Here is a 19,539-nt window from a genome sequence, read left to right on the forward strand (position 1 = left end):
CTGCCTGGAAAAGCCCCGGGCTGCGCTGTGTGGGAAATGGATTTTTGGCTCCGCAGCCGAATTGCTCAACGTTTTGGGCCGCCTCGTCTCGCCGCAGTCGCTCGCGACCAGAACTAGGCAGCTTTTTAGGGCAGGGAGATATCCAGAGCACACGGGCAGGACAGTCAGGCGCACAGCTCACGGGACTAGCACCCCTCAGCCCAGCGAGCGTCCGGGCTGCTGGAGGGCAGGGAGAGCCACTCCGGGCTTGCCTCCTCAGCCGCAGCCCTGGTGGCTTCGGCTTTAACATCGCCCACCCTTCACCCGCTTCTGACCCACTCGGACCCTGGCGCTTCTGCTTTGCATTCCTTCCCAGTTTTCTTTACCTTTTGGTTTCCTCCTTCTTGGTTTCCCTCTTTACACTCTCTTATAATAAAGGGGCCCTTCCTCCGCTCCCCGACAGGCGAGAGCCCGTCCATCCCCGTTTTGACACCCTGGTCAGTCCCCGCTTCGAGCCTCTTACACAGTGGTGTTTTTGGTTTGACCCAAGTGTAGCTTGGGTGAGTCCCCACAGCGGGGGTGGGGGGTGGGGCTGGGGGTGGGGGAGGGGCCGGGAAGGAGTGGGTAGCTGACCCTCGGGCCTTGCACCAGTTGTTAAGTGGACCGAGAGGAACTCGAAGCAGAACCGCGGCTCCCGGCCCCAGGTCGCTTTCTTGCTGGGGCGCGGACTGGGGAGGGGTGCAGGGGGAGGGGCAACAGGCCGGGCTTTCCAGCTGCAAACTCGTCTGGCGCCGAGGCGGGCCCGTTTTGTGCCTCCTGGGGACCGGCCGTGGGCGGCGCACAGCGCCTGGACGCGTCCTGCAGACGTGGTGGCCAGCGCCTTCGTGCAGACTCCAGCGGGTGGACTCCCTCTGGCCTCCGGGAGCTGCGACAGGGCTGCGTGTTGCTGATGGACGAGTGGCAGTTCCGGGGGAGAAGCTAAAGCCTGGTCGGTGACGGAAAGGTGCGGCTCTCAGCGTTCCTTGAGTCTTGGTTCGAGGGGCCCTCGAGCAGCCTCAGCCGTCGGGGTGCGAGGGGGTAGGTCCCGCGCGGCATGCAGGCTCCGGGCAAATTGCTTTTCTCTGCTGCGCCCTGGTCGGGCTCTGCCGCTGCATGTCTAATGGTGAAGTGGCTCTGCGGCGTTTCCTTTTGTTTAAAACGGAACAGAGAGTCGGGAATCTGTTGGAAAATAGGTTGGAGTAGCTACACAGGACCTCGGGTTTGGGGCGCTCCACTCCCAGCCAACCGCAGTCCTCCCCTTCCCGGAGAGAGGGAAGCGAGGGGCGCGCGCGGGCGCGAGAGTGCACTGGGCAGCGGGGACAGAAGGGACCATGGGGGGGGGGTGTGGCAGGGGGGAAGGTTCGGTTCTTTAAAGACGAGGAGGGGTCGCAGTCTCAGCGCTCCGCGGCCGCCTTTGCCAGCGGCTGCCCGCGACCGTGTGGCTCTCGGGCCCATAGGAGGCGCTGGCGCGCGGCTGTAACCCTAAACCCCGGCCGCTCTCCCTCCCACCCCTCCCGGCCCCCTCTTAGGTCTCCGCCGAAAACAATGCAAACGCCCAGCGTCGTGCTTCGAGCGCCGCGGCCTCCGCCGCTCTGAGGCCGGGAGTGCGGCCGGTCGGGACGTTCAGCTCCGACCGAGCGGGCGGTCGTCACCACCCGCCCCGGAGTGACAGCGGCCGAGGGCGTGGGGGCGGCGAGAAGGGAAGCGGCCGGCGCGCGTTCGTGTGCAGCAGCGGGGCCGGAGGCGTGACCGTGCGGAACCTCCCCGGCGAAGCTGGTCGGGCCGCCGGGCCCGAAGGCGCTGTCGGGGACCCGGACCCGGAGCCGGAGCCGGAGCGGCGGGCGGGCTGGGGAAGATTCGCGGGGCCGCTGCGCCCTCTAGTGGCCGTCCGGAGCGCGCGCCCGGTTCTCCTCCTGCCTCTGGCGCTCGGCGAGGCGGACCCGTCAGAGCGCGGCGCTGGGCTCGAGGGCCCCGGGCGGACCGACCCCGTCAGCTTCGCCGCGGCCCCAGGGCCTCGGACAGACGCCTGCAGGCACGGTGCGTGTGGGTCGGGAGGAGCTCGGGGGGGCGGCGTGCAGGGTTTGGGGATGCGCTGGGGGCGTCGTCGTGATTGAGTGTGGGACCAGCGGAGGAGGGCGCAGGGGATGAGGTCCCGGGTGCTTTTGGGGGTAGCCGAGGACTTCAGAGACCCTCACAGGGTCTCCGGCGCGGGCGGTCCTTGGCTGTTTTGCGACCCTACGCTGTTGAGCCACGGGAACAGTCGTTTCCAGTCCGCCCGCGGTTCTCGGCTGCGCGGCCGTCGCGGCCCCCGCCGGGCGGTTTTTTTTTTTTTTTTTTTGCGATGGGTGACAGTGGCCTGAGAACTGATGGGGCTGCCTGGCCAGGGTCATGGCGTCGCAGTCGGCCACCCGGCGCGGGCCAGGTCGTTTCTCTCCTGCGGGTGTGCGCCATCCCCGGGGTGGCGAGAGCGTGGGGGGAAACAAAGCCCCGGATCCCCCGACCTCCTCTCGAGGGGCTTCTCCTGCCGAACCCTCGGAACTTGTGCGGCCCGGCGTGGCAGCGCCGTCTTCCGGGCTCCCGAGGCCCCGCGGCCCTAGCCGGCTCGCTCGCAGCGACGGTGCCGGTGGTGCCTGTCCCCCGCCTCCCCAAATTCTCCCAGGGCTCCGAGGACAGTGGAGCATTTTCGGCAACAGTTTGCCTCTTCCTGCTTCCATTCTCTGGGCTCTGGACTGAGGTCACCGTGACACCTAAAAGTACGATGGGAGAATGGAAGAGATTGGAAGTTAAGATTTGGGACATTTTAGCACAGAACTTCCAGCGGTGTGTATGTGTGTGTCTCCACGGAGTCCGGGACGCGCGTCCTTGGACCAACACTGTCATCTGCTGGCCATACTTGAGAACTGCAACGACCCTCTGGGAATGGGCTTCGCGGAGATTCTAATCAAGTTGTGGCTTGAGGAAGATGCATTCCCTGCCTGGTAACCAGGTGGAAGGTGACGACGCGTTTCTTACTGCAAAGCTGCAGAAATCACGGGGCTGATCGCATTTGTTTTGTGGACTTTTGTGTAGTTTCTGCCTTAAGTTTGTTCTTCGCATTTGTGTAGTGAGCAAGCTGCAGCCATATCACGTCTGACTCTCAGAGCAGATCTGTCCAGAAGCTGGGTGGGTATTTGCATATCCCTTAATGAGTGCGGCGCTGGAGTCAGGAGCTTGGTGATCTTGGGTTCAGGTGCACTGTAAGCGACTACACCCAGCTTTGTTTGTCTCATTGAGTCACACCAGTTTGGCGACAATGAAGAGGAAGTCTCCTTTCAGTTGGTGGCTAAGTATCTGGTGCAGAAGAGCAGAAAGGTTTACGGGCTCCGATTGTCCCATAAAATGCTCCCGTGTGAAATAATACTCCAGCCACCACCCATCCCTGGAACGTCTGATGGAGCGCACGCAGGGAGATCAGAACGGCAAAACGCCATCTGGTGGGGTGCGGATCCTGGTAAACACACCCTCCTGTGAAGTTGCCACCGGCGTCGACCCGCATTTTGGATTGCTGGGGCTAGAACTACGAGACGGGCTAGAACGTTTGTCGCAGGATAAAGTGGGATATGTAATTTTCACAGTTAGAATTAACTTAGAGCTGAAATTAACCGAGCCTTGGAAATCTGAATCTTGAGGTTGTCAGTGGCTTTGGGGACCGTGAGAGAGTCTCCTGTGGCCTTTAATCATGCCAGGGCGGGGTGAAATTCAAGATTCAGCGGCTCCGCGGCGGGGTCCGTTGAGCCGTTGGCGATTCGGGGGCTAGCTTTCTGGATTTCTGAGAAGGCCAGCCTGCTCTCACTTCTCGAAATAGTGCCCAAGCTCTGTTTACTCTCTAGCTTAGCATGTTGTCTTTGGTTATTGAGTTGCTTTCCAAGGCTCTTCACTTGTGTTTGCAGAACAGGGGGGTGGAAGCCCATTAAGGACAGTGGGTGCAAACAGATTTCTTTTTCTAATGTGATCATGTGTGCTGGTTTGAATTAAAACAGCCTGCCTTGATCGTCCAGCAGCAGGCCTTCATCTAAGCTGAGTTTAGATCCTTGTCTTCAGTATGCAGGCGATGAAGGGCAAGTTCAAAGGCCTCTGGGTCTGACTTTCTCAATAAGTAGAAGTTAAAGGAGTTACTCTGACGTTCATTTCATCTCAGACATTTGGGCAGGGGGTCACCTGGGTGGCACAGTTGGTTGAGTGTCCCAGTGACTCATGATTTCAGCTCAGGTCATGGTCTCGGGTTTGTGAGATCCAGCCCTGTGTCAGCTCCGTGCTGAGCAGAGAGTCTGCTGGGATTCTCTCTCCCTCTCCCTCTGCTCCTCCTCCCCCCACTCATGCTCTTTCTCTTTCTCTTTCAAATAAATAGTCTTCATAAAACATCTTCGGAGTCTGCAGGACTCTTAGGTCGATATAAAAACCAATGGCTGCAGTTTTCAAAGCGCGCTTGACTAAACTGTAACTTAGTCTTTATAATAACGTGGCAAGGCAAGCCAGCAAGTTAGGTGTTACCATTCCTTATAATAGAAGAAGAGCCAGAGGTTCAGAGAGATGAACTAAGCAAGCATCGATATAGGATGAACCTAGTCCAAAGCGGTTTCCACCGTACTTCGGAGACAAGGAATGAGAAAGACCAGGGAATGCCATGGAGGAACCACGGGTCCCTTGGCCTGAGCGAGAACGTGGCACACATCTCTTTTCCCTATTTCTCTTAACCCTTGGCCTTGATTTCTGCGTTGTGGTTATAGAGGATGAAGCCTGAAACCAACTTGTAGCTGGCATGAGAAGATACGATTATGATTTTTTAACAAAACAGATTTGGATGAAGTCCGCTGCTCTCCTTGCAAAGTGGTTGGTTCTTGCTGACTCCTTTCTCTGAATCTGTACAGTTACTTGTGTTTGCGCATCTGACTATTGGATATGCTCCAGGATGGGTGAGTGGGTGGGGTCTACTGATGACGGGTTGGCGTGTACTCCCTGGGTGGACAAGCCCCAGAAATAACGAGCCAGACTCTTTGAGATCCTTGCTATGTGCCCAGTAGGCAAGGAGGCCTTCCTCTCCTGTTGTTTTCCATTGTCTCTCTGTAGGGCAAATGCTGCAATTACTCACGATGAAATTGTCTTGAGTTGCATATGAGTAATGACGCGAAACTTCCCAAATATGCCTGGGTTTCTAGCCAGGGAACTACTCTTATCAGAGAAGGGAGTTGGAAGTCTTCGGCAAATACATGTTGATTCTCAGTGTTGGGATCGTTATCACTGGCTCTCCGGTCTCGCTCTCATTGCCCACGTAGCTTGTCACTAAAGATTCCTCCCTGGCAACAGGGCTTCTGTATCTGTAGGCACAGAAGGAAAGCTGGTGGGGCTGGCCCAGGGCAAAATGCTCCTCAGAGCCCTTCTCCTAAGCTCGGGAATGCTTTAAAGATGCACCATTGGCAAGTCCTGCTCCAGAAATACAGGATATAAATGTGATAAAACCCAAGACATCAAGCTGGCTCTGGAGGGCTCCTTTGAAGTTGGCTAAGTGGATTATCAGTGGGAGGCTGATATTTATATGTACAAACACACAGGCCGTAACTGCTAATTGTGGTAAATCAGGCTGGCTGGCCTGGCTCGGGGACCTGCTGTGCCCGTCACCACAGCAGTGAGGAAACCCTGCAACCCCTGCCCCCCTCAAGCTCCCGGGTACATGCCAGGAGCCTCAGAAGCCATCAGCGAGCCAGCATTGTGCAAATTGCATTTGGGTTCAAGCGCTGCAATTGTATTTCTCTCACTAGGGTGAGCAGAGAAGGGAAACAGGGCCCCAATTTGCATGAGGAAATAGTGCTGGGAGAGGGAGGGAGGAGACACACAAGGCTGAAGCACTGACCTTCCCTTGAGGGAGACCATATGGTGAATTGGAGAGAGCATGGCTTTTGCATCACACAGACTTCGTGTTAGAATTCTGGCTTTAGCGCTCACTGTGTGACTTGGGGTGACTTGCTAAACTTCTCTGAGCCTCAGCTGGCACTTTTAATTAAAATCAAGTATGTCTCAGGGTTATTATTAGTAGACATGGCATACAGATTTAGCATGTGTTTCCTGTCCAAGCCTCCCCTCCCCGCCCCCTGCCAGCATTCTGCCTTTCACTCTGTCTTCCTCCTGCATTTTCGCGGTAGAATTTGATGTAGCAGAAATCTGGGTTGTGCATATTGGGCCATCTGAAAGCAAAAATGCACAGTGAGGGGCTAACCACAAGCATACATGGAGCTTTTTGTTGTTGTGTTTTCTTGGTTTGTCTGTTTTAGGCCAATTGACTCAAGAATCATGAACACATCTTAGTTTCCAAAGCTAGCCGTGGAACAAATGAAATCCCATGAAGGCCTTCCATTGCATGCTTTGGGGTTTTGAGCAAGGCAGGGACCCTGGACATCCCAGGCTAAAATCACTTAGGTGATTTTTTTTGGTGGGATATCCTAAGGCTTGCATCCCCACTGGTCCTCCCCCTGCCCCACCCCATCCACACCTCTGCATGGCAGAGGGACGTCCTTCAATTGACATGGGTTTTGACTTTAAAAAACATGACATCAGAAAGGCTCCTCCATTAAAAAAAAAATACTTGCTGTAGCCAAAGCATCTTTTTTTTGCAAAGGTTGTGGAGGATGTGGACTTCACCACATACTCTCTGTAGCAAAACATGCCATTGACAACCTATTTTGAGTGAAAACAGCTCCATTAATGGAAGTTGAGTAAATAACGTGGTGCTTTTCACATTCTTCATTTCAGTGGGTTAAAAGGAACAGATCTTCTATACACTTGGATGCATTCTGAGACCATAAAAGCCAGACTTTTCTGGAATTTGGAAGCTGTGTGCGATCCAAAAGGGTTTCAGCTTCAGATGGCTCCTGTCATGATCCTGGGGTCCCTTTGGGCTGTGGGATTCTTTTTTAGGTATCTTAATGGCTTTAACCATGAATCTTAAGGTGAGGTATTTTCGACTAACATGATGCTGTTAACGTTTTCCATATTGCAAAGCACAAAAAGAACGAGGCTCACTGGTGGTTTTATTGGCTAACGCTGCTTCTGTTTGACGTTTGATTTTCCAGTTTTCTGGAATGATGGGGACCTCCCTTGTGGCCCTGCTGATCTTAGGCTGTCTCCTGCCAGGTAAGGATCCCAGTACTCTTTGACTTCATTGTTCTGGGGGAAGCCTTGCCTTCTAAGTTCTGTGCTCTGGGAGTGTGTTCCCAGTGCTCAGCAAACACAGTCCAAAAGTGGGGGGGGGGGATTCGAAAATGATGAGAAGTTAATGTAGAATGACCACAGACCTTCAGTGCCCTTTGCTGTATCCTGTTAACTCCAGTTAAGGAATGCTCACCAGTGGTAATTTTAATATACGTATAATCCTGGCATGGAAACGTGGTAGGAATAATAGCCTAAATTTTGCCCACCGCGCTTTTTCCCTGGGACATGGGTTTCCGGAGACTTCATGAATGTTCGAAGGAAATAATTCATGTCCAGGGAATCATACCTGTCTTTAAGTGGAACATGCTTAGATTGCTGGAAAAATCTTGGAGCCGTCTTTCCCTCTTGCAATCTGATTGGTAGCATATTTGACTCTTGGGAAATCTTACTGACATTTTCTACCAGGAGGATATTATTGGGACCATTTGCGGAAACATTTACTAGCACTTTTTAGTGTTCATCCAGATGTTTGTACGTCACAGATGTTCACCGGGAGCCCAGTGTTTTTCTGGCGGGAGGAGTTAAGTCTGTTCGTGTCTGTAGGGCTTAACCTATATGGGCATGTTAGCAGGAAGCAAGGTCAGTGGCTCGGTAGTTCCAAATTCCACCAAGGATACCCCGCCTGCAGGAGTGGGTGACCAGAGGCACTTGTGACTTCAGCCTGGAGCTACAAGTCACCGTGGGCGCATAGTGCAGTTGGGTTGGGCTCCAAAGGAGGTCAGAGACCACTGATTAATAATGAAGTCAAAATATCTCTTCTGTTTTATAGGGGAAGCGGGACTAAAGTTTTAGGCTCTAAGATGAACTTAGAGTTTTAACTCTTGGACTTTAAATATTCTCCCTTAAAAAAGTTAAAATCCAGGGGCTCTCAGGTTGGCTCAGGCAGTAGATAGAGCGGGACACGCTTCATCTCAGGGTCATGAGTTCAAGCCCTGTGTTGGGTGCAGAGCCTACTTATAAATAAAACTAAGTTAAAATTAAAATCTCTATCATCCGGGACGCCTGGGTGGCTCAGTTGGTCGGACGACTGCCTTCAACTCAGGTCATAATCCTGGAGTCCCTGGATCGAGTCCCGCATCGGGCTCCCAGATCCACGGGGAGCCTGCTTCTCTCTCTAACCTTTTTCTCGCTCATGCTCTCTCTCACTGTCTCTCTCTCAAATAAATAAATAAAATCTTAAAAAAAAAAAAAATCTCTATCCTCCTGCTTGGGTTTCTGGGAGGCCATTAGCGAGAAGGCATGCCCGAGTGTCGTGCAGAATGGAAGAGACTAGTTCTTGAACACAAACCTGCTTTGTGCGTTGTGCAGCCTCCCTGGCCCGGTCCTCACCCCATTCCCTACGAAGGGGAGCACCTGCAGAGCCTGTGGACACTGAAGAAGCCACATGTGCTCGCGTCTCCGCCCTCTTGGGATATTTTATGGTCACACATGGGAGTCTGAAATAGGGAATGGGAATCCGGCGTCCTCTCTCCCATCTGAGTGTTCGCTGGGGTGAGTCCCGGGGTGGGGTGAGGCTTCTGAGGCCTTTGGAGCATTTGCTGCTCTCAGCAGATGCGGCGGCTGTTAGAATGGGGGGCCTTTCATGGGCATCCAGGCTAACGGATTTTTGCGCAGAAGCGGTCATTGTTCCCGTAAGCCGCGGCTGTTGCCGCTGTCAGTTCCCTGGGTGAGACGGTCCTTTCTGGCGGCGCCTATTCAGAGCCTGTTTCCTTTTACAGGGCCCGGCCTAATCCTCTGCCAGCTTTCATTACCCTCGATCCTTCCAAACGAAAATGAAAAGGTCGTGCAGCTGAATTCGTCCTTTTCTCTGAGATGCTTTGGGGAGAGTGAAGTGAGCTGGCAGTACCCCATGTCTGAAGAAGAGAACCCCAATGTGGAAATCAGAAATGAGGAGAACAACAGCGGCCTCTTTGTGACTGTGCTGGAAGTGGTCAATGCGTCCGCGGCGCACACAGGCCTGTACACTTGCTATTACAACCACACGCAGACGGAGGAAATGGAGCTCGAAGGCAGACACATCTACATCTATGTGCCAGGTGAGCTGTGTGGGGGGGCCCCCTCCTTCCCCCGAACCCCGCGCGTGACCCCCCCCCCACCCCCCTGCCACCAGCCCGGTTAACGTCTGGAGAAATAGGAACATCATAAATGTGTAAGGGAGAAAACTTGGAAAGTACGAGAGAACGCACATTAAATCAAGGTCGCTTGGGAGACCATTATCAAGAAATATTTATGGGGGACGTTTGGAAACCACGTGAAGTTTTAGAAATCATTTGTACCATAGCATGTTTTATTCACGTTCTGCAAAAAATCTGAAATGATCTCGTTTTGGTTCAGCCAAGTTTGACAAGTGTTTGGTTTATTTATTGTGTGTCAGGCCCTGGGCGAAGTGTTGGGGACACGAAAAGTAAGTAGGTAGATCGTGTCTTGGAGGTGCTTATCGTTTCTTTTACTAGCTTCTCAATAACCAGGCTATTTTTTTCAGATGGAATGAAATACATATTTTTGATTAATTAGGGGGAGATTTTCCTTTGATTAAAATTTGGGGCAAATTGATACTGATGATGCTGTCTCTGACCGGTGAGAAGCAGGTGCCAAGACAGGAGTTAAAATGGGATGAAGCACACTAGGGATTGAGGAGGGGGCGGCCTGTGAAGGATCCCACAGAGCCTGCCTGGAAGGGCTGTCTACCTATGTTGTCGGTGTGACCTTAAATGGAGGAGAGAAGGAAGGAAGGTAGAGTAGATGAGTCCTAGAACTCTGCGTTGAGAAAGTCTAAGAGGCTGAGGAACCCCAGTGCCCCACAGCCCTTGGCTAGTGACCCCTCCGGATGGCATGGCCTTGGGGTGTGATGGGTTTCAGAGCCTGCCCTTAGAGTGGAGGACAGTGTGGTGCTTCTCCCAGTCGACCCGTTAATCAGCCAGGCTTAGCCATGAGCTTGAGATTCATTTGGTTTGCCACCCAGCTAGTATTCCCCGTGCCCTCCTTGCAGTGATCGAAATCCCCATCTGTATCTGTGTCTTGTGTCTTCGATGTTCCTTTGTGCCTCTCTGTCTCTCTGTGTCTCTGAGTCTATACCATCTCTGTCTGTATCCATCTCTGTCTGTGTCCATCTCTGTATCCATCTCTATCTGTATCCATGTCTTGTCCATCTCTGTCTGTATCTGTCTTTATCTGTATCCATCTCTGTCTGTATCTGTCTCTGTATCTGTCTCTATCTGTATCCATCTCTGTCTGTATCTGTCTCTCTCTGTATCTGTCTCTGTCTGTATCTGTCTCTATCTGTATCCATCTCTGTCTGGATCCATCTCTGTATTCATCTCTATCTGTGTATATTGGCTTCTACCAAGGACAGTTGTTTAAAGGAGGGCCATGATGTTATTCAAACATCACATAGATAGTGCATAATGGTAGGAATGACTTGCATTTTTAAAGGAAGCCTTGGCTGTTGTGTTAGAAATATCAAACTGTATATTTTAACCTGAGATGAATTTGTAGCTTTGCTGAAATCTTGACGAACAGAGTTCAGGGATGTGGAACTCTGAACATGAACTCAGGTAACAGCAGTCTTCGTACTTAAATTAAAAGAGGCTATAGTTGGATTACTTGGCTTAAAGCAGACAGATATACAAACTGTTGATAACTCTTGCCATCCTGTTTTGGCAGAGGTGAGGTAAGGGGGTCTCTGAAGTATATCTTCCTATCTTTCTGCCTTTTCCTTGTAAGTTCTCCCCAGCCCCCAAATCGGCTGCTCTTCTTGTCCTCTGTAACTGTGGGCGGCCCATGGGATCTAGACCCTCTTTTCATGACACTCTTAACTGTCTGGACCCTCCTTCCTAAAAATAAAAGGTTTTGTTTTAAGAAGGGTAGGCATTTAGAATGTCACCCCAGCTTTGTTCACACATAAATGCCTCCTGCTTTGAAGAGAATGGAATATGGGCTTGTTAAAGGCATATGGTGTTTTGATCTTTTGTTTGTTTTGATCTCTTAAGATTGTCCAAAAATTCTTGTTCCTCCCTTCCCCTCAGCACAAACGTCATCCAAGTAGGCTCTGAACTGCTGTCAGTTAGAGATGATCTTACCTGTACCGGTGGAGAGTAAGGGGCCCTTCAGAACCCAACGTTTGACACCCTTAGAACTCCTTACTGTAGTAGCTTACATAGCTAGTTTTCTTTTAGAAATAAAATTCTCAGGCTGTGGAACTGTAAATTGTTTATTACTTGACAGATTATTTTTTAATAGATCCTCTGTACTACTTTTCAGTGATATTGACTATAGGCAATAGGATTTTTTGAAATTAGGAATATTTTCTCTTGTTTCGAATAGACTTGGTGATTGATCATTTTTTCAATAGTGCTTAAATTTTGATTTCAACTCCTAGCTAATTTATAGTCATCACCAGCCTTTTTTTTTTTTTTCCCACTAGGGTACAGGTATATTGGTGGGGTTCATACTTGTGTTATTTTGTTGTTCATACTATATTTTATTTTGTTCATACAAAACAGCCTTCTAGCTCTTACGATGGTTAATATCATTGTGAACATTCTGGATATAGGTGAAGGTATCATTCATACCTAATGCGATTTCATGCCAGTGAGATAATTTTTCTGAGTATAATAGGTAAAGGTGAAGGTAATGCCTAACGTGTTTTTCTCTCTTCGCCAAACCACAGACCCAGATGTAGCCTTTGTACCTTTGGGAATGACCGATTATTTAGTCATCGTGGAGGAGGATGATTCTGCCATCATACCTTGTCGCACGACTGACCCCGAGACTCCGGTCACCTTGATAAGCAGTGACGGGGTGGTGCACGCCTCCTATGACAGCAGACAGGGCTTCAATGGGACCTTCAGCGTCGGGCCCTATATCTGTGAAGCTACCGTTAGGGGGAAGAAGTTCCAGACCATTCCATTTAATGTTTATGCTCTAAAAGGTACTTGCTTCTTCTCTCTCCTTTACATAAGAGTTAAAAAAAGAATAATTCAATGTATATGGATGGGATTTTTAAAAAATCATAGTCCCTAGTAATGGAGACCCTAAATATTTGGGGATTTCGCACCCCACCTTTGCCATAAAATGTTAGGCTGCCATCTGTGTCTGAAGTAATACTAAGCTTAGCATTACTAACGGCAAATGCTCCTTTATCCCAGTAAGATTTCCTATTTCATCAGTTGACTTCAAAATACTGTGAGGAATTCTTTTCTCGCATAAGCCTCTTACTGTTGTACCCACATTCCTGACTGCAGAGGCCCTAAATACAAACACACCTGTGGGGGGTAGATGCCTCGATTAACTTCAATAACTTAAGATTCTGATTCTGAGCGAAGCTTGTTGCTGTAGTCCTGCCTTTGATGTGAGTGGTTCGTGTGAATGGGAAGGAAGAATGTGTGTTCAGGGTCAGAAGTTTGGGGTTAGCAAATGCTACTGAACGCTGGGTAAGGGCCTTTTTATGCCAGCGCTGTGCTTGGTTCTAGAAAAGAACTGAGAATAGCTGAGTAGCAGGTCGGGGAGAGAGAGAGGGGTAGGGGAGGAGCAGAGTGCCCAGAGCAGTGCTGGTCAGTCAAGGCTGGTTGATGAAATGAGTAAATACATCCATAAAGCTGGTTGCAGAAGAGGAAAGCCATCCTCAACTCAGATGCTCAGGAATGGGGTGCTCTGTTCCATTGGAATTTAGGTTTAGTATGGTTACTGTTGCGTGTGTAGGTATTTTATGTGTGTGTGTGTGTGTGTGTGTGTGTACGCTATTTTATAACTGTGCCAAATTACATACGTCAGCACAAAATCAAAGCTGCTGAGACTTTAAACATTTTGTCTTGATCACAGTGGTTTGAGAATTATTTTTTTATGGGCAACTTGGTGGCTCAGTTTAAGTATCTGCCTCTTGCCTTGGAGTCAGAGTCATATTCTTGGGGTTGTGAGACTGAACCCCGCATCAGGGCTTAAGATCTCGCTCTTCCTTTGCCCCCTCCCCCAAAACAAACACACAAAAAGCTTAAAAAGAAAAGAAAATATTTTTTCAGGGTTTTAAAAAGGAAAGCAAACCCAAACCTTACAATGGTTCTTAACTGTATTACGGGTATTGAGGTTCTTGTGTCTGTTCTTCTTTTCAATAGCAACATCAGAACTTGATCTAGAAATGGAAGCTCTTAAAACTGTGTATAAGTCAGGGGAGACGATTGTGGTCACCTGTGCTGTCTTTAACAACGAGGTGGTCGACCTTCAGTGGACGTACCCCGGAGAAGTGGTAGGTACCTGCAGGGCTCTTGGTGGCATGGAGAAGAGCCCAGCAGGCCTGGAACACCCGTCACTGGTGACGCAGGATCCCGGGCTTCTCAAGAACTCAGCTTCCCACCTCTGCAGTGAGCCTGTTCTACTAGATCACTTCATGGCTCTTTGGGCAGTGGGAGAGGTGGAGACGCTAGCTGCAGCAGACCTGCAGAATCTATGTACGCTGAGCCTTTTTCTTCCCCACAAGTCAGAAAGAAATAGGAAGGTTCTATCTACATGGTTTTGTCTGTCTGTCTGTCTGTCTGTCTATCTAATTACCTTTCCCTCCTGATTTGTACATTTCTGCTCCCTGTTCTTTTTTTTGGCATTTGATAGCTTCTCTCATTTTACCCATTTCTCTCTCCTCTGCTTTGGCTTCCCCTCCTCCTCCTTCTCTGGGGCATCACTTGGAAGTTGGGCATTTTCACATTCAACCTTAGAACCTCATGCATTGAAGAGACATTCATAGTCTGATACGCATACATCTTCCCTGGCTATGAGGGAGTTTGGTCTCACTGTTCATACTTGATTGGCCTTAATCCTTAAAGCATAAACATTCTGCTCACTTACTGAAAATAGACATTTTCCCCCCAAACCACAGTACCTGCATTTTGGCCCAAAAATACATAATCTAAGTATCAATTTTATAAAACAAAAGTTTTCAACAGGTAATAAAAATAATTCAGGTTTATTTTCATAATGTTACAAAATTGAGAGAAACAGGAGAAGCCACTTCCCAGGACATCACCATTAATATTTTAGGAAGATGAGTCCTTTCGGTACTTGGTATACAGCATAAATGCAATCATTAATTGGTATTAGGCTTTAAATAGTACTTTGTCGTATCCTTTTTCCTTTAGCAGCATAGCACAGACACCTTACTATGCCATTAAATGTCCTTTTAAAATACGATTTTCTAAGGAGCTAGTCTAAGAACATTTTTTTTAAATTAGACTTTATTTTTTTAGAGCTGTTTTAGGTTAGTAGTAAAATTGAGTGGTCGGTACAGAGATTTCCCATTAGCCTCTGCCCAGTGCATGCACAGCTCCCCGTTGTTATCGACAGCCCCGTGGGGTTGGTGGGGGAGGACATTACAATCTAGGAACCTACATTGGCTCCTCATCCCCACCCATGGGCTGTAGTGTACATGAGGGTTCACTCTTCAGAGCTAGTTTTGAAAGTTGGTTTTCCTCCTCTCCTGCTGTAGAAAGGCAAAGGCATCACCATGCTGGAGGAAATCAAGGTCCCGTCCATCAAATTGGTGTATACGCTGACGGTCCCCGAGGCCACGGTGAAAGATAGTGGAGATTACGAATGTGCTGCCCGCCAGGCCACCAAGGAGGTCAAAGAGATGAAGAAAGTCACCATTTCTGTCCATGGTACATTCTGCTTTCTGAAATGTCAGTCATCCCGGCTGCTCGCGATCCACTCTGGTAATCGTTACTTAATGGAAACTCTTCTCCCTACAGAGAAAGGGTTCATTGAAATCAAACCCAACTTCAGCCCGTTGGAAGCTGTCGACCTACATGAAGTCAAACATTTCGTGGTGGATGTGCAGGCCTACCCCCCTCCCAAGATATCCTGGCTGAAGGACAATCTGACTCTGATTGAAAATCTCACAGAGATCACCACGGACATAGAAAAGATTCAGGAAATCAGGTAAAGAAACAACCCTTGCCACATACGCATTTCTTTTTACTGTTTCCCTCGGGATAGACGGAGGTTTATGCAGGTCTGTGACACATGGATGGATCTAGAAAATGAGCAGTCTGACCTGGGAGATACTTGAAATCAGGTGCCTTTCATGATAACCATTGCCATGGGCTAATACTGTTGATAAATATTTAACAATAAAATGAGAAGAAGGAACTAAAGAGCTGTGTTCCCAATGAAAGACTATTTCCTGCATCCAGGACAGGATGGAGGAAAGGAAGTCAGGTGGGACCCACTTGAGCTGAAGATATTTGATGACATCCACCATCTGTATGGCAAGGAGATAACGTATGATGAGGCCATTCATCACTTAAACCTACATGAAGCAAAACATCACTAGTTTCATCAGAAACACATTTGCCCAAGGGAGGCTTCTGCTGGAAATAGGAGTAGTGGCTGCTTAGACCTGGTTTAGAGCAAATGGATTCTCACTCCCCGAGGAGACAGTCTCCGGCCCCCATCTCTTACGTAGGGGTGGAGTAAGTTACCTTGGCCTCAGTCTCCATGTCTATAAAGTAAGGTTAAGAGGATCTTATGTCCTTCAAGGCAGGGAATTAGACCAGATGACACTTGAGGTCTCTTGCAGTTTTTAAATTCTGGTTGGAATCGCAGAGCAGAAGGCACATCCTGCGCTAGGTTTTCTGACCCCGTGCCCTCATCAGAAACACCATGCCAGAGAGGCGCATGTCAGTCCTCTCTTTCTGGCCCTCAGGGAAGAAGGGCAGACCCTCTCCCCTTGGTTCACTTCACCTTGGGACTTGCTTGCTTCTTTGTGAACTAAATCCCATGTGTCACTGAGAAGTAGTATCTGAGCAAACAGAGTTGTATAGCCTCTGGAGTACAGTGATGTTAAGAGTGTCAAGTGCTGAATCTGGAGGGCTTTTCTGATGACACAAGGGGAAGGTGTGCAAAGACATGGGCAGGGCCAAACTTGACTTAGGGCTGTCAGGCCAGAGGAGCAGGGTAGTCTTGGCACAGCTAACCCTTGGGATGCTTGTAGGCATGCTCTCCGCAGGCCAGAGTGAGAGTCAGGACCAGACAAAGCTCGCCAGTGGAAAGGTGTGGGAAAGCTGCCTGTGAAAGTGATCCAAGAGCTCCTAGCACAGATGCGCCTAGTTCCCATGGTGGGCCAGGGACCATAAGGATGAATGCACTGAATGGTGGATATGGCTTCCCTGGAGCTTTGGACTAGTGGATCTGCCAGTTTCCTTGGCTGAGCCAGTGGAGACAGTGAATGACAGAGGATCATGTGGTGACGACTAGCTAGGAGTGCCTACGGGGACTTGCTCAGAAAGTTCTGGTCTGGAGCACGTCCCGCATGGTCCCCGGTGGACAAAGCACAGCCCCTGTGCTCCCATTAACGGTGTTGGTGCCTGGCATCTTGGACTAGAAGACTCTATGTTTACAGCATAACTTTGGGGCTTCAAAATCCTTCCACACGTATAATTTCATTGAATTCATTCTGGAAAGGACACTGTGCTGTAGCACATGATAGTTATCCCACGCTACACGTAAGGACGCCGAGGCGTGGAGGTTTTCGGTGATGCCCCAGCTCTTCTCACTTGGTGACTAGCGCTTTTCCCATCCATCCCGTTGCTTTTCAGCACTGTGATGTTTTACTTACTCGTTTATTTAAAGATTCATTTATTTTAAAGATTGATATTTTTATTTGACATAGCAAGAGAGCACAAGCAGGGGGAGTTGAAGCGGGAGAAGCAGGCTCCCCACTGAGCAGGGAGCCCAGTGCGAGGCTCAATCCCAGGACTCTGAGATCATGACCTGAGTTGAAGGCAGACACTTAACCTGCTAAGCCTCCGAGGTACTCTTGTGAGGCTTCAAAAAGAAGGGCAATCAAATGGGCAAATACTTTATTGATGAACCCACACAAGCACACAGAGCCAGATGTCATTTATAATACATGGAAGAAATCTTCAGGGGAAACTTCCCTTTAATAAAGTATGAAGAAATAGATTTTTCTAATTTCTTCTAATAGGCAATGCAATCTTTTGCTTTATCGGTATTGAAGCATAAAGAAGTTGCATTGGAAGAAGCCTTGCTCCATTCCTGCCACCATGTGCCCTGGTCTCCCTGCCTCCCCCAGCTGAGGGAAATAACCTTTATTAGTTTCATTAGATTCTTCTGAAACCTTCTAGAGTTTTCTTTAAGCAAATACCAGCAAGTAGGAAGGTTAAGTCCTGGAGATTTCTCCATGACAGTGTGCAGACTGTGTCAGCATTCTTTCTTCAAGAATGCCCCCATTGTTTGGCTGTACCACCTCAATGATGGATATTTAGGGGAAGCAGGTATTTTTAAAAAGGTAAAAATCAAGTTTTTGTTTTGTTTTGTTTTGTTTTTTTTTTTTAAAAGGAAAGTTGGGATGTGTCTGTTTTGTTCAGAAGTCAGGCCTTAACAGAACCGATTGCTGTTCTAGCCACATAAGCTGTTGCTCATCAAGATACATGGTCTTCGTTTGAGAATTAAGTTTCTGTAAGTCAGACCTTCACTGTGTAGAAAGGGCACCAAAAATCCCAGAAAAGCGATGATGCAGACTAAAAAAAACATGTTCTTACTTTTTACAAAATCAGACTTGAACGTGAGCATGGTAACTGCTGGAACAGTTGGCATCTGTTTGGCTCCGACTTGCTGACACAGAGTCCTTGTCATTTCAGATATCGGAGCAAATTAAAGCTGATCCGTGCTAAGGAGGAAGACAGTGGTCATTACACAATTGTTGTTCAAAACGAAGACGATGTGAAGAGCTATACTTTTGAACTCTTAACTCAAGGTGCGTCAGGCAGTATGAAGATAATGGTAGCCCAGTGACTGTGTAAATGAGTGCACCCCCCTCCTCCCCACCGCCAAGGAGAGCCTGGCACTTTTCCTCCCAGCGGGTGAAGAGAAAAACAACACTTCATGGGAAACGCAGTGGGTGTAGACGTCACCTGTCAGGGAGAGCTTTGTTGGCCTTAGGAATTCACACAGTTCTGGGAAGTTCCGAGCTGCTCTGTAACAGTCTGGGGGAATTCCTAGCTTACAACACCACCTGCTTCTCAGGCTGGCTCCTCCAGTTCTTGGAAGAGGAAAGTGATGGTTTTGGTCCAGATGACCTCAGGTTGTTCCGGAGAGTTTTTAGCCTTTTTGCTTCGCTCCCCTCACTGGCATCCACGGCGCAGTGGCCCTTACTTACCAGGAGGGCGTGCCTCAGTCTCTCCACGTTCACGTCCAGCCCTTGTTCGCTGGATACCTGCCATGTGCCCAGGACTTCTTACAGGCTCCCTTAACCCTCCCAGTAAACCTATGATACAAATGCTAGCATATTTCTAATTTATTTGATCAAGGATTTAAAAAAAATCTTTAAGAGCTAGTGACATTCTACAGATGCACTTTGGTAAATGCTGCTTTACATGATATACTCGGGCTGCATCCATTAGTTAAACCCCAAGCCTTAAGACAGCTTTAAGAACCTCCTTGCTTTTCAAGCCAAATAGCCACAGGGGCCTTTTGCTTTCCTCACTCCAGATTTAGAACACCACAGGACACAAATCCCTAAACGCTGCGACTGTGAAAATGCTCTTAACCAAGTGGGTCTATGCAGAGTGGAGCCTGTAACTGCTTTCAGCCTCTTCTTGGGGGGTTACTCGCCTGACAGGTTCGAATGTGGGGAGGGGCCAAGGGAGACGAATTCTGAACCTGATCTCTGTGACCCTGGGGCTCGCAGGAGCTCCGGGGCCCAGACCATTCAATTCTTTTTTTTTTTTTTTTTAAAGATTTTATTTATTTATTTGACAGAGAGAAATCACAAGTAGATGGAGAAGCAGGCAGAGAGAGAGAGAGAGGGAAGCAGGCTCCCTGCCGAGCAGAGAGCCCGATGCGGGACTCGATCCCAGGACCCTGAGATCATGACCTGAGCCGAAGGCAGCGGCTTAACCCACTGCGCCACCCAGGCGCCCCAGACCATTCAATTCTGATGGTCCTTCCCTTCCCCTCTTGGCAGTTCCCTCTTCCATTCTGGACTTGGTCGACGACCACCATGGCACTACGGGGGGCCAGACCGTGAGATGCACCGCTGAAGGGACGCCGCGTCCTGACATCGAGTGGATGGTTTGCAAGGATATTAAGAAGTACGGAAACTAGAGGTTTCTTTCTTTTTTTTTTTTTTAAAGATTTTATTTATTTATTTGTGAGAGAGAGTGAGAGCGAGCACAGGCAGACAGAGTGGAAAGCAGAGTCAGAGGGAGAAGCAGGCTCCCTGCAGAGCAAGGAGCCCGATGTGGGACTCGATCCCAGGACGCTGGGATCATG

General features: G+C 49.3%; 1 protein-coding gene across 4 annotated transcripts in view; it reads left to right on the forward strand.

Annotated features, from left to right (window-relative positions):
• The window catches only part of PDGFRA (platelet derived growth factor receptor alpha), a 43,971-nt gene that overhangs the window by 2,095 nt on the left and 22,337 nt on the right, over positions 1-19,539 (forward strand). For 2 of the 4 annotated variants that reach the window (XM_045079744.1, XM_045079747.1), the window contains exons 2-9: positions 7,122-7,182; positions 8,979-9,296; positions 11,930-12,190; positions 13,371-13,501; positions 14,732-14,903; positions 14,994-15,183; positions 17,907-18,022; positions 19,232-19,358. In XM_045079744.1, coding sequence (XP_044935679.1) covers positions 7,131-7,182; positions 8,979-9,296; positions 11,930-12,190; positions 13,371-13,501; positions 14,732-14,903; positions 14,994-15,183; positions 17,907-18,022; positions 19,232-19,358 — 1,367 coding nt within the window. In that variant the 5' untranslated portion in view covers positions 7,122-7,130. Of the gene's footprint in view, positions 1-854; positions 983-1,953; positions 2,056-7,121; positions 7,183-8,978; positions 9,297-11,929; positions 12,191-13,370; positions 13,502-14,731; positions 14,904-14,993; positions 15,184-17,906; positions 18,023-19,231; positions 19,359-19,539 lie in introns of those variants that run through there. The other 2 variants (XM_045079745.1, XM_045079746.1) reach the window with 2 other exon arrangements.

Source organism: Mustela putorius, unplaced genomic scaffold, assembly GCF_011764305.1.
Source record: "Mustela putorius furo isolate JIRA1106 unplaced genomic scaffold, ASM1176430v1.1 tig00000430_pilon_pilon_pilon, whole genome shotgun sequence".
In the NCBI taxonomy this organism is placed as follows: Eukaryota; Metazoa; Chordata; class Mammalia; order Carnivora; family Mustelidae; genus Mustela; species Mustela putorius.